At 49.0% G+C, this 14,017-nt stretch overlaps 1 protein-coding gene across 6 annotated transcripts in view; it reads left to right on the forward strand.

The window, feature by feature from the left end:
* The first annotated feature begins 1,309 nt into the window (after nucleotides 1–1,309).
* DCTN1 (dynactin subunit 1) overlaps nucleotides 1,310–14,017 on the forward strand; it is a 733,647-nt gene continuing 720,939 nt past the window's right edge. For all 6 annotated transcript variants that reach the window (XM_085642808.1, XM_085642810.1, XM_085642809.1 and 3 more), the window contains exon 1: nucleotides 1,310–1,545. In XM_085642808.1, coding sequence (XP_085498934.1) covers nucleotides 1,513–1,545 — 33 coding nt within the window. In that variant the 5' untranslated portion in view covers nucleotides 1,310–1,512. The remainder of the gene's footprint in view (nucleotides 1,546–14,017) is intronic.

Genomic DNA, 14,017 nt, shown 5'->3' on the forward strand with positions numbered 1-14,017 from the left:
AGGAATTACCTCAGCTCTCCCATACATGCCAATAGACCCGATTCAGACAGGAGACTCTCGATTTGTTAAGCCAAAAATTGATTACTTTTGGCTGTCTCCTGCCTGAAACTGTTTCAATAGATGTCGATAAGGGAAATACATTCTCCCGATTATTATTTTTTTTTCATCTCTAACTTTACTCTTTTAAACTGTTGGCATGTATGCCTGGAGGTCTCTGCAGTGCATGCACTTTGAGTGCAATGCCCCTTGGCCTCGAGGTCTCTGTGGTGCATGCATTACGGAGCTCTCTGCGGTGCATGCTCTTACGGAGGTCTCTGCTACGCACTTACAGAGGTCTCTGCGGTGCAGGCTCTTACGGAGGTCTCTGCAGTGCTTGCACTTACGAAAGTCTCTGCAGTTCATGCCCTTTACGGAGGTCTCTGCTACGCACTTACAGAGGTCTCTGCGGTGCAAGCAATTACGGAGGTCTCTGCAGTGCATGCACTTACGGAAGTCTCTGCAGTTCATGCACTTATGGAGGTCTCTGCTATGCACTTACGGAGGTCTCTGCGGTGCATGCACTTACGGAGGTCTCTGCAGTGCTTGCACTTTCGAAGGTCTCTGCAGTGCACGCACTTACGGAGGTATTTGCTATGCACTTACGGATGTCTCTGCGGTACATGCACTTATGGTGTAATGCCCACAGCCCACGATGTCTCTGACATGCATGCACTTTCCTCGAGGTGTCTGCTGTGCATGCACATTGGTTTAAAGGCCCCCAGCCCTTGAGGTCTTTGCGGTGCATACACTTACGGAGGTCTCTGCAGTGCATGCACTTACAGAGGTCTCTGCTATGCACTTACGGGGGTGTCTGCGGTGCATGCACTTCCGGTGCAATACCCACAGCCCACGATGTCTCTGACGTGCATCCACTTTGGTGGAATGCCCCCAGCCCTCGGGGTCTCAGCTGTGATGCACTTCTGAAGGAATGTCCACAGTCACCGGTCTCTGACGTGCATGCACTTTTTGTCAAGGTCTCTGCTGTGATGTACTCTTGAAGGAATGCCCCCGCCCTCGAGGTCTCTGTTGTGCATGCACTATGTTGGAATGCCGGCAGTGTATGCAATATGTCGGAATGCCGGCAGTGCATGCACTTTGTTGGAATGCCGGCACTGCATGCACTGTGTTGGAAGGCCGGCAGGGCATGCACTTAGGTGGAATGCCCGGTCGCCTCAGATGGAAGCGCCCGGCGCTAGGACCCCGCGGCTCTCCCCTCCCTGTCATCGGTCTGGGCTCAGCAGCACTAGCGCAGCGCTGTCCCCAGCAGTCGGGGAGCCCTCCAGCGGGGAGAGGCAGACGGAGCTCCGGGGGTCACTCCCACCCCCGCTAACACCAAGCACTGCAGCCGGGCCGGCCGCTTGCACCCGGAGCCACATCCTGCCGGGGTGTCAGGGTATGAGCCGGGAGCAGCACCACAAAGGGAGCCGCTGACAAACGGAGAGGGTGGGACAGCCCCCTGGGGAGGCCGGCAGGATGGCTCTGACCAAGAAGCACATCTATACCCGGGTGAGTGGGGGCTGAGGGGCTGTACATATTCAATCCGTGTGCACATCTGTCTGAATTGAATGTGTTATGCATGTACACGTACATGTGCGTATAGGTTCATATGTATCCACAGCTATGTGTCTATACTCTGCACATGTGCATAAATACATATTTATACATACATACATACATACGTGTATGTTTATTAAGGGCCTGTGATGTCATCGAGGCCTCCGGTGACAATTACCCATGAAACCGACGGCCTCGTGGCTTGCGACGTCCCCACACCCACGAGATTGCTTTGTTGGACCATTAAACACAGATTACCCACTCCGTGTTCTCATCCACCACCTATTCAGGTTGGAGCAGTTACCATGGCATTTTTTACATTTCAAGCATTTTTTTTTTTTATTGAAAACTGAATTAAACACTGGATTATGTTGTGTGTAGGCTGCAGAGGAAAGGAAAAAAATGTTGTTTACGGGGTATTGTTTTTGTGAATACATTATTTGGTGTGTCAGGAGGCACATTTGCTGTAGAAATGGAGAGGTTTGCCGCTGTCTGTAGTACGCACCAAAAACTGCACCCTGGTTGCAAATGGAACGTTCTGGCGTGTTTTCCCTTTTATGAAGAGGGTGCTGATGACGCGATGGTCACTTATGACGTCAGGCGGCCTGGTATAGAGTGTTCGTGATCTTCTGGTAAGAGACACCCAGGTGGCGAGAAAGAAACAAACGTGAGAAACGAGTCTAATACTTTTTGCCATTGGATGGCACCTATATTTCACGGGAATTATGTAATGTCTGCGAATTACGGTAAATAATTCACAGGTACGACGTCATCTTCATGATATAAGGATTTTTAAAGGGCGGCTTCTCGTGCAGGTAACAGAAAACAAACATATACTAACATCTCGAGGCTGCTTATATGTGCATTTGCTTATTTATGTGTATGCTTCAAATAGGTGTATTCATTGGTAATTGACATCTCTGCCTTTAAGCGGCTGGAAGGCACGCGGGCCTGCAGGCTGATGCTGGCACGGGGTCCTGGGCACACAGATGGGGCCTGGAGCACGCTTCCCAGTACCAGGTGGGCAGGGGCGGGTTCGCTCATTATCTGACTCACTCAGCCTGTTCCGGAGTCCACCCCCGGGTGCTGGTCCTGTGAGTGGCAGGTCTGCGGGGGCCTCCGGGAAGTGACGCGCCCCTCCCCCTCTGGCCACCCCCTGCACCTCCCCATTGTTTGCTTCCTTCATCTCTGCACGTGTCCCCTCGTCGCGGTGAGACCTGTGCGGGGCCAGTGATGGGCGAGGGTGTGTGCCTGTCTCTTCTGGGCATTACAGGTCGCCGGTCTCTGATGTCATCCAGTCTTTGGTGGTTGGGATCCAGCGGTGCCCATTGGTCTTTGCCATGAAGGGATAACATTTCTTGTCTTCATTCCGCTGAACAGCTGTGCCGTACTCTCCAGGGGACTCCCAGAAAGCCCTGATGCTGCAGATGTTTCCAGTGGAAACTATTTATAACAGGTCGACTGAAAGTGTCACTGTAGTTGCCATCCGCATCTTCGGGTGGCAGGGCCAAAGAACTCTGTGGTATATTAGGACATTTTTGTTTTTGTTGTTGCAGTTTTATATAGCGCCAACTCGACCCGAAGGTATTGGAGCGCTTTGTGTGCGCACCAATTACTTTACACGAGGACACATTCACTTTTGGTAGTTGCTCAGAATCACCGGATGTTGAGTCGACGCCCAGACTCGAACCTGGTTCCCCAGATCGAAAGTCGGCAGCTCTGGCCGTTAAGCCAATTTCAAGGCCTGTCTCCAGTATCTATGGAGAGACAGCCCACTGTAAAACATTGAGTATAATATCCAAAAGCAGGCTGAGATGAAGAAGGAGGAAGTTTATTGTAGAGGGAATGAGATCCCATCCCCCATGTTCAATCTGTCAGGTACAACTGACTCGAACCCACAGCAGTGTATTCCATCGCCATGCAGCTACGTCAGCAACAACAGCTTCTCAGTACATTTTCCTTAAAGAGGTACTACAAGTATTTACAAAGTAAACCTATACATAATATGTACATTACTACACATCTTCCTCCCACTAAGTAAAGGAAGTAACATATTAAGCAATACAGAAGAAAACTAAGGGTTAGTCTCTAACATAATCGTTTAAATTTGATGGAAGTCTTACAATCCTTTTACTCTTTTCTCTCAAAGGACTAAGAAGAGACTTATTACCCGACACAACAGTGGTTTCATCCATTTTTTTTGTTTTCTCCATTTTTATTAACAACCACCACCCTATTGAGATTCCAGATCCTAGAATCTTCAGTCTTGATTGCATTAGAAAAAACTTTTTTAACTTTGTGAATCATTTTAAATATTTCAGAAGACTGCCGTCCTGGGGGTGCCCTAATCATTACTAAATCACCAACATTAACAAAAGTCCTCTTTACAGCTTTCTTATTGTCAAACCATTTCTTGCGATCGATAATTTTGTCTGCCTCTCACTTTCTCCGCGAGGCAGAACAAAACACCATTCTATCACTCTTTCCTACCTTTTCATTTACCCAATAAGGCGTGATGAAGGTATTGGGATGTCTATTTTTTAGCAGTAGGAAAGGTGTACAACCAGTGGTTGCATGAGGTGTAACTCTATACATTTCTACAACTTTATCCACACCCTCCTTCCAATCTGCATTATTTTGTTTGGATAAAGAAATGGACTCTTTGAGAACTCGCACAAACCTTTCTACCATTCCATTACTCTTGGGATGGTATAGAGAACAACGCTTATGTTTAATAGCTCATTTCTCTAGGAAATCCCTAATTTCTTTGGAAACAAATTGCACACCATTATCTGTAAGGAGATAACCCGGGAGACGTTCTCTAGTGAAAACCTCTTTAAGGAACGATATGACATGTTTGGAGTCAATGCTTTTTGTGATTTTTATTTCGGGCCACCTTGAAAATAAATCAATAAGAACAAACACATAAACCTCACCGTCTTTACTTTTGACAGGACCCAATATATCAAGAGCGAATTCCTCCCGAGGCGCATTCGGTCTGTCCCTTATGACCATAGGTTGCACTCTTGGTTTGAAACATTTCTCGCTTAGCGTGCAGGGTATGCACTCACGCACCAGTCTCTCAATGTCTAGGTCCATCCCAGGCCACCAATAGTTGAGTCGAATGCTTTCCTTGTTTTTAGAAATGCCTTGGTGCCCTTGACGAGCTACGGTGATTAACTCTTCACGCTGACACTTAGGGGGAATCAATCTAACATTAAACCGTCAGAACTGGATAACTCATCCCTCACATTCCAATACTCCTCCGAAACTCCTTGACTTTTCTTGACCCATCCATTTTTAACGAAGGAGGCCAACTTGATGAGTCCTTTGTGTATCCTGCATTCTTCTCTCCACTTATCCTCTTTAATACTACTACACTCGATGGCACACACCCATTCCAGCTCCTCCTCTTCTTCTTGAGCATCGCAATCATCATCTTGTTTAACCAATCTGGACAAAGCATCAGCCGTATAATTACGTACACCTGATAAATATTCTACTTTAAAATCGTATCCTTGCAAGTCAACAACCCATCTTGACTTTCACCCCTTCATCTCCACGTGGCAAAGGCCACAATGTCCTGCTGCGTGGATATTTCTTTTTCTATGCAGCGCAGGAGAAAAGAAGTGTGTTTATTCCTATTCACCTTTCCTGACCCCTGCAGCAGCTTATCACATCAGGCTGTGACACAAAGTTTGACTAATGGAGTAGGTAAGAGAATGTGTTACTGTAGGTTTTTCTTTTTAAAATCTGCGCAGGTCCAGCAGGACACATACTTCGTGTGTGCTTCATTTTAACAGTTTTTATCATTATTATGGCCGATGCAGGACAACAATAAGACAATAAAAAATGCCCAGATAACGCTGCTGATTAATGATCCTGCTGGAGAGCAATCATCTGTCTGTTAGTAGTTTTTAAATGCAGATGAACTGTATTTTATGTGGATAGCTCAGTGGGTTACTGCCTTTGTCACAGAGATCCTTGTGTTACTTACAGTTCAGAAGACAGTGACCAATGAACTGTCACCAAAGAGCTGCATGCAAACATGAATGGTATAGTTAGAACTTCGCTTTCTTTTTTTGTGATATAGTAAGAACTTCCTCAGTCTTTCATTATTCTAATGTTGCTAAAGTGAGTATGATTTTGCAGATATACATTTTTATCAGTAAAGCTGACCCCGATGGCTGACCCCGATGGAATACTCTTTAAATCCTAAGGTTATGTTTCCCCAGACCAAACCATCTTAAAATATCCGGCTCACCAGTATGGATGACATGTGATTCGTACACCTTGTTATCCTCATTGGCTTATGTGACATTCCCTGTAGACTGATTTACATACTTATATGATACATTGTCTCTGTATAATGTGTGCGTGGTGTAAAGTACTGACACACACTACACTGATATGAGTAGCCCTATACAACAAATGAAATGCATATGAGAGAGGGGCTATGTAAAGATGAGGGGCACTGCTGGAGGGTGGCAGCAAGGGAATCCGAGGAAGAGGTCATGGGGTGGAGGGGGGAGCTAGGGAGAGATGAGGGGCACTGCTGGAGGGTGGCAGTGAGGGAATCCGAGGAAGAGGTCATGGGGTGGAGGGGGGAGCTAGGGAGAGATGAGGGGCACTGCTGGAGGGTGGCAGTGAGGGAGTCAGAAGAGGAGGTCATGAGGGGGAGGGGCTATGGGGAGATAAGGGTCACTTGTGGCATGTGGCAATTAGGGAATCCGAGGAGGAGGTGAATAGGGGGGGGGGCATGGAGGGATGGAGGGATGAGGGGCACTGATGGAAGGTGGTAGTAAAGGTATTTACAGAGAAAGAGGTTATTGGTGCAGCGCCAAAAAAGACTTTCGCATCAGCGCTGAAGCTGGCCCTGTCATGGCCTTTCTGTTTTTGTTTATTTAAATAGCAGTCGGGTCATAAGGGCTACTGTGGAACATACTTTAAAGTGCGTGCTAATTATATTTACTGCTATATTCAATGTTTTAAGTTTGAAGGTGATTTTACTAATGTTTTTACCAGGAAAAATGAAAGTGGAGCCCAATGGTGCCTGATATGGGGCTGGGGCCCAAGGTCAGCTGTGAGATAAGGTGCACTGGAGAGGAGTAGTGGATAATCAAGCCTGTAAGGGAGTGCGCTGTAGAGTCCAGGGTCAGGTGGAGGTAGTAATGAAGAGGGATTCTCCCTGAAGGCTGGCACAGAGGGAGCTCGAGAAGTGTCACTTGCCTGATACTCCCACCTCAGAAACCTCCTCTTCCCATCAAAGGAACATTAAATGGAAAAAACACTTTTTGAGAGTGATAATATTTAGAAAGAGATCTGGAAAAGAGTGCGTTTTACTGGGCCTTGTAAGACTAAGAAGAGAGAAAGGAGGGCCCTGAAGCAGGCCTGCCTAGAAATATATGCGACAAATCGAGCCCGCAGTGGCCCACCCAAATGCACCCTTGCCCACCCAAATAAAAATTCCTGGAGCCGGGCCTGGATGGACAACGTACCTTGGTGCACTCCCTCATAAAGCGCAGGCCCACACCTACCGCTCCCAGGAGAGGTGGTGGATACACACCAATGTATGCAATCATTACATCCAGGCCACGCCCCAGCCTTCTCACGAGAGGTGGTGGATACACACCAATGTATGCAATCATTATATCCAGGCCACGCCCCAGCCTTCTCACGAGAGGTGGTGGATACACACCAATGTATGCAATCATTACATCCAGGCCACGCCCCAGCCTTCTCACGAGAGGTGGTGGATACACACCAATGTATGCAATCAGTTACAGCCAGGCCTCGCTCCAGCCTTCTCAGGAGAGGTGGTGGATACACACCAATGTATGCAATCATTACATCCAGGCCCCGCACCAGCCTTCTCACGAGAGGTGGTGGATAGACAACAATGTATGCAATAATTACATCCAGGCCACGCCCCAGCCTTCTCACGAGAGGTGGTGGATACACACCAATGTATGCAATCAGTTACATCCAGGCCTCGCTCCAGCCTTCTCACGAGAGGTGGTGGATACACACCAATGTATGCAATCAGTTACATCCAGGCCCTGCTCCAGCCTTCTCAGGAGGGGTGGTGGATACACACCAATGTATGCAATCAGTTACACCCAGGCCACGCTCCAGCCTTCTCACGAGAGGTGGTGGATACACACCAATGTATGCAATCATTACATCCAGGCCCCGCTCCAGCCTTCTCACGAGAGGTGGTGGATACACACCAATGTATGCAATATTTACATCCAGGCCACGCCCCAGCCTTCTCACGAGAGTTGGTGGATACACACTAAAGTATGCAATCAGTTACATCTAGGCCACGCCCCAGCCTTCTCACGAGAGGTGGTGGATACACACCAATGTATGCAATAGTTACATCCAGGCCACGACCCAGCCTTCTCACGAGAGGTGGTGGATACACACCAATGTATGCAATCATTACATCCAGGCCACGCCCCAGCCTTCTCACGAGAGGTGGTGGATACACACCAATGTATGCAATCATTATATCCAGGCCACGCCCCAGCCTTCTCACGAGAGGTGGTGGATACACACCAATGTATGCAATCATTACATCCAGGCCACGCCCCAGCCTTCTCACGAGAGGTGGTGGATACACACCAATGTATGCAATCAGTTACAGCCAGGCCTCGCTCCAGCCTTCTCAGGAGAGGTGGTGGATACACACCAATGTATGCAATCATTACATCCAGGCCCCGCACCAGCCTTCTCACGAGAGGTGGTGGATAGACAACAATGTATGCAATAATTACATCCAGGCCACGCCCCAGCCTTCTCACGAGAGGTGGTGGATACACACCAATGTATGCAATCAGTTACATCCAGGCCTCGCTCCAGCCTTCTCACGAGAGGTGGTGGATACACACCAATGTATGCAATCAGTTACATCCAGGCCCTGCTCCAGCCTTCTCAGGAGGGGTGGTGGATACACACCAATGTATGCAATCAGTTACACCCAGGCCACGCTCCAGCCTTCTCACGAGAGGTGGTGGATACACACCAATGTATGCAATCATTACATCCAGGCCCCGCTCCAGCCTTCTCACGAGAGGTGGTGGATACACACCAATGTATGCAATATTTACATCCAGGCCACGCCCCAGCCTTCTCACGAGAGTTGGTGGATACACACTAAAGTATGCAATCAGTTACATCTAGGCCACGCCCCAGCCTTCTCACGAGAGGTGGTGGATACACACCAATGTATGCAATAGTTACATCCAGGCCACGACCCAGCCTTCTCACGAGAGGTGGTGGATACACACCAATGTATGCAATCAGTTACATCCAGGCCACGCCCCAGCCTTCTCACAAGAGGTGGTGGATACACACCAATGTATGCAATCATTACATCCAGGCCCCGCTCCAGCCTTCTCACGAGAGGTGGTGGATACACACTAATGTATGCAATCAGTTACATCCAGGCCCCGCTCCAGCCTTCTCAGGAGGGGTGGTGGATACACACCAATGTATGCAATCATTACATCCAGGCCCCGTTCCAGCCTTCTCACGAGAGGTGGTGGATACACACCAATGTATGCAATCAGTTACACCCAGGACACACTCCAGCCTTCTCAGGAGAGGTGGTGGATACACACCAATGTATGCAATCATTACATCCAGGCCCCGCTCCAGCCTTCTCACGAGAGGTGGTGGATACACACCAATGTATGCAATAGTTACATCCAGGCCACGCCCCAGCCTTCTCACGAGAGGTGGTGGATACACACCAATGTATGCAATCAGTTACACCCAGGCCACGCTCCAGCCTTCTCACGAGAGGTGGTGGATACACACCAATGTATGCAATCATTACATCCAGGCCCCGCTCCAGCCTTCTCACGAGAGGTGGTGGATACACACCAATGTATGCAATAGTTACATCCAGGCCACGCCCCAGCCTTCTCACTAGAGGTGGTGGATACACACCAATGTATGCAATCAGTTACATCCAGGCCACGCCCCAGTCTTCTCACGAGAGGTGGTGGATACACACCAATGTATGCAATCAGTTACATCCAGGCCACGCCCCAGCCTTCTCACGAGAGGTGGTGGATACACACCAATGTATGCAATCATTACATCCAGGCCATGCTCCAGCCTTCTCACGAGAGGTGGTGGATACACACCAATGTATGCAATCAGTTACATCCAGGCCACGCCCCCGCCTTCTCACGAGAGGTGGTGGATACACACCAATGCATGCAATCAGTTACATCCAGGCCACGCCCCAGCCTTCTCACGAGAGGTGGTGGATACACACCAATGTATGCAATCATTACATCCAGGCCCCGCACCAGCCTTCTCACGAGAGGTGGTGGATAGACAACAATGTATGCAATAATTACATCCAGGCCACGCCCCAGCCTTCTCACGAGAGGTGGTGGATACACACCAATGTATGCAATCATTACATCCTGGCCCCGCTCCAGCCTTCTCACGAGAGGTGGTGGATACACACCAATGTATACAATCATTACATCCAGGCCCCGCTCCTGCCATCTCAGGAGAGGTGGTGGATACACACCAATGTATGCAATCAGTTACACCAAGGCCACGCTCCAGCCTTCTCAGGAGAGGTGGTGGATACACACCAATGTTTGCAATCAGTAACAACCAGGCCACGCCCCAGCCTTCTCATGAGAGGTGGTGGATACACACCAATGTATGCAATCAGCTACATCCAGGCCACGCTCCAGCCTTCTCACGAGAGGTGGTGGATACACACCAATGTATACAATCATTACATCCAGGCCCGCTCCTGCCTTCTCAGGCGAGGTGGTGGATACACACCAATGTATGCAATCAGTTACACCCAGGCCACGCTCCAGCCTTCTCAGGAGAGGTGGTGGATACACACCAATGTATGCAATCAGTTACATCCAGGCCACGCCCCAGCCTTCTCACGAGAGGTGGTGGATACACACCATTGTATGCAATCATTACATCCAGGCCTCGCTCCAGCCTTCTCACGAGAGGTGGTGGATACACACCAATGTATGCAATCAGCTACATCCAGGCCACGCTCCAGCCTTCTCACGAGAGGTGGTGGATACACACCAATGTATGCAATCAGTTACACCCAGGCCACGCTCCAGCCTTCTCAGGAGAGGTGGTGGATACACACCAATGTATGCAATCAGTTACACCCAGGCCACGCTCCAGCCTTCTCACGAGAGGTGGTGGATACACACCAATGTATGCAATCATTACATCCAGGCCCCCGCTCCTGCCTTCTCAGGAGAGGTGGTGGATACATACCAATGTATGCAATCAGTTACACCCAGGCCACGCTCCTGCCTTCTCAGGAGAGGTGGTGGATACACACCAATGTATGCAATCATTACACCCAGGCCACGCTCCAGCCTTCTCACGAGAGGTGGTGGATACACACCGATGTATGCAATCAGTTACACCCAGGCCACGCTCCAGCCTTCTCACGAGAGGTGGTGGATACACACCAATGTATGCAATCATTACACCCAGGCCACGCACCAGCCTTCTCACGAGAGGTGGTGGATACACACCAATGTATGCAATCATTACACCCAGGCCACGCTCCAGCCTTCTCACGAGAGGTGGTGGATACACACCGATGTATGCAATCAGTTACACCCAGGCCACGCTCCAGCCTTCTCACGAGAGGTGGTGGATACACACCAATGTATGCAATCATTACACCCAGGCCACGCTCCAGCCTTCTCACGAGAGGTGGTCAACACACCACCACACATAGTCACTCAGGCCTCAAGATGCTGTCAGTCATCTTAAGGAGGCGTATCGTGAGGGAGGGTTTGGGCTTAGTGGGTTAATATGTCCTTAGTTGTGTTTTCGACTATATTTCGATAATTCCACAAAATCGTTTACCAGCTGCTGCTTCATCATTTACTAATGTACTGTGTGATACCAAATTAAAGCACTCCTATTGTAACTCCGTGCACTGCTTTAACTGCTGTGGACAGCCCATCACATTCCGGGGTATATAATCACCCAAGCCCCAGGCCTGGCGTCGGCATCCAATATCCAGGCCTGAGTCCTGTTTCTTAGGTCTAAAAACAACGCACATCTGAATGTATTATCATTACAGGCAGTCTTCTCAGGTGACAAGAGCAACACACACGGGATGATATGGTACCCAAAGCTCAGGCCTGCTCCCTCATGTTATACAGGCAACTATAACATGGCACATCATTCACCCAAGGCCCCGGCCAGACTTCAGGATCTCCAGGAGATAAAGCCAAGGCACTGCCAGGCATGTAGTGGCATGAAGCCCAGGTCTATGGCCACCATCTTCAGGTGGTATGCCACGACATTCCAGAGCATATAGTCCAAGCCTGTGACCAGCATCCTCAGATGTTATGTTATGTTAATAGAAGCTTGTAAAGCGCACGGTCACCGAAAGGTTTCATGGCGCTGATTATTAAGTGTGTCAAAGCGAGGCGAGCTATGCGTAGGTTAGCTCAAACAGCCAGGTCTTGAGAGCCTTTCTGAACCCCATCAGGTTATCCTGCATCCTGATGGCCAATGGTAAGGAGTTCCAAGTTCTAGGGGCAAGGTAAAAGAACCTGCACCCTCCCTGGCGTTTGAGTTTGATGACCGGAATAGTTAGTAGTTTAAGATGGGCAAACCGTAGATTACGGAGTGGGACATGCTTTACAATCATATGGCTAATGAATTTGGGGCACCTGCAGTGCAAGGCCTTAAAAATCAAGCATCCGGTCTTGAAAGCTGCACGTTGGGCGATAGGTAGCCAATCCAGTTTGGCTAGCAAGGGGCTGGCCGATTGCCATTTAAGTTGTTTGAAGATTAATCTCGCTGCCTGGTTCTGTACTATTTGTAAGCGTTTGAGTAGGAACATAGGCAGCCCAAGATAGATGGAGTTGGAAAAGTCGAGACGCGATAGCGCGAGGGCTATCACAACCTGAATGAGAGCCGAGTGAGTCAGCAGATGGGCGATTTTCCTGATTTTCCTCAGTTGGAAAACACTAGAGGAGACCACTGTCCCCACCTGTCCACTGAGCGAGAGATCGGCATTTAAAGTGACTCCAAGGCTTTTCACGGAAGGAGAGGGAGTAGGGGGTGGTCCTAGATCAGTCGGCCAATAGTGTGGGCCCCAGGCAATCTCGCTCTTCCCTGGCAAGACAATTCTGTCTTGCCGAGGTTGAACTTAAGATGGTTGAGATTCATCCATCGCTGAATACGAAGCATAGTTGCTTGGAATTCAAGGGCAGAGTCCGGGGAGTCCAATGTAAAGACGAGCTGAAGAAGTCTGCATAATTGAAGGTGGTTATCTTCCTGTTTTTTAAGGAGTTAATCAAAGGCTTTAAATAAAGATTAAATAAGTGGGGGAAAGGGACGAACTCTGAGGGACACCGCATGAGGTGGCGATCTTAGGAGCTGTAAAAGGGCCAAGTCGGACCGCTTGTGTTCTGCCTTCAAGGAAGGACTTGATCCAGCTGAATGGCGAACCCTGTATGCCGGCCTGTTCGACACGGGCCAACAGAATGTTATGGCCGACGGTGTCGAATGCGGCCGACAGATCCAGGAGTACCAAAGCCTGAGGGATGCCCTTGTCTGCGTTTGCTCTCAAGGTGTCCAGTACTGCGAGGATAACCAACTCAGTTGAGTGAGCGGGCCGAAAGCCAGCTTGATTAGGCTCTAGGTGTTCTGACTGTTCGACAAAATTAGAGAGGGACCTAGCGACGTGGACCTCTAGGATCTTGGCCAAAAAGGGAAGGAGAGAGCGGGGGTGATAATTAGAGGGATTCAGGGGATCAGCCCCTGGTTTTTTTTTAGTAGAGGGACCACTATTGCGTTCTTGAAGGCAGTGGGGACCTTGCCTTGGAGAAGAGACTCGTTAAGGAAGGGAAGCACGGTATGAGGGAGGGTGGACAAAGCGTCCCTTAGGATGTGTGGAGGGCAGCAGTCATTAGGGGAGCCAGATTTGACACGAACCATCAAATCTGAGGGCATATGGCAGGGAAGTGATCCATGATAACTGGGTTTGTTGGCAAGTTGTCCAGGTTTTCCATGCTGAGGGTAGTAGGAATGCTAGCTTTGATAACAGATATTTTGTCCAGGAAGTAGTTGTTCAAAGAGTTGCAAAGATCTTGGGTAGGTGTCTGATTGGAAAGGGTTCTTTCAGCGTTGCAGAGATCATTAACTATGGTGAAGATTTCCTTCGGCTTATTGTGGGCATTCTGGCTGAAAAATAGGTCACTTTGGCTTCCAGTATGGCTTTCTTATAGTCTTTACGAGCTAGAGAGAACTGGAGTTTGTCCTCCATGGAGTATCTTACCCTCCATTTTCTTTCTTTCTGACGGAGCTCGAGTTTTTGTTTTTTTAGCTCGGTGGAAAACCATTTGTGGGCATCTATATGTCGAGTGCGTGTGAGTTT

Source organism: Triturus cristatus, chromosome 2_2 (genome assembly GCF_964204655.1).
Source record: "Triturus cristatus chromosome 2_2, aTriCri1.1, whole genome shotgun sequence".
Taxonomy (NCBI): domain Eukaryota; kingdom Metazoa; phylum Chordata; class Amphibia; order Caudata; family Salamandridae; genus Triturus; species Triturus cristatus.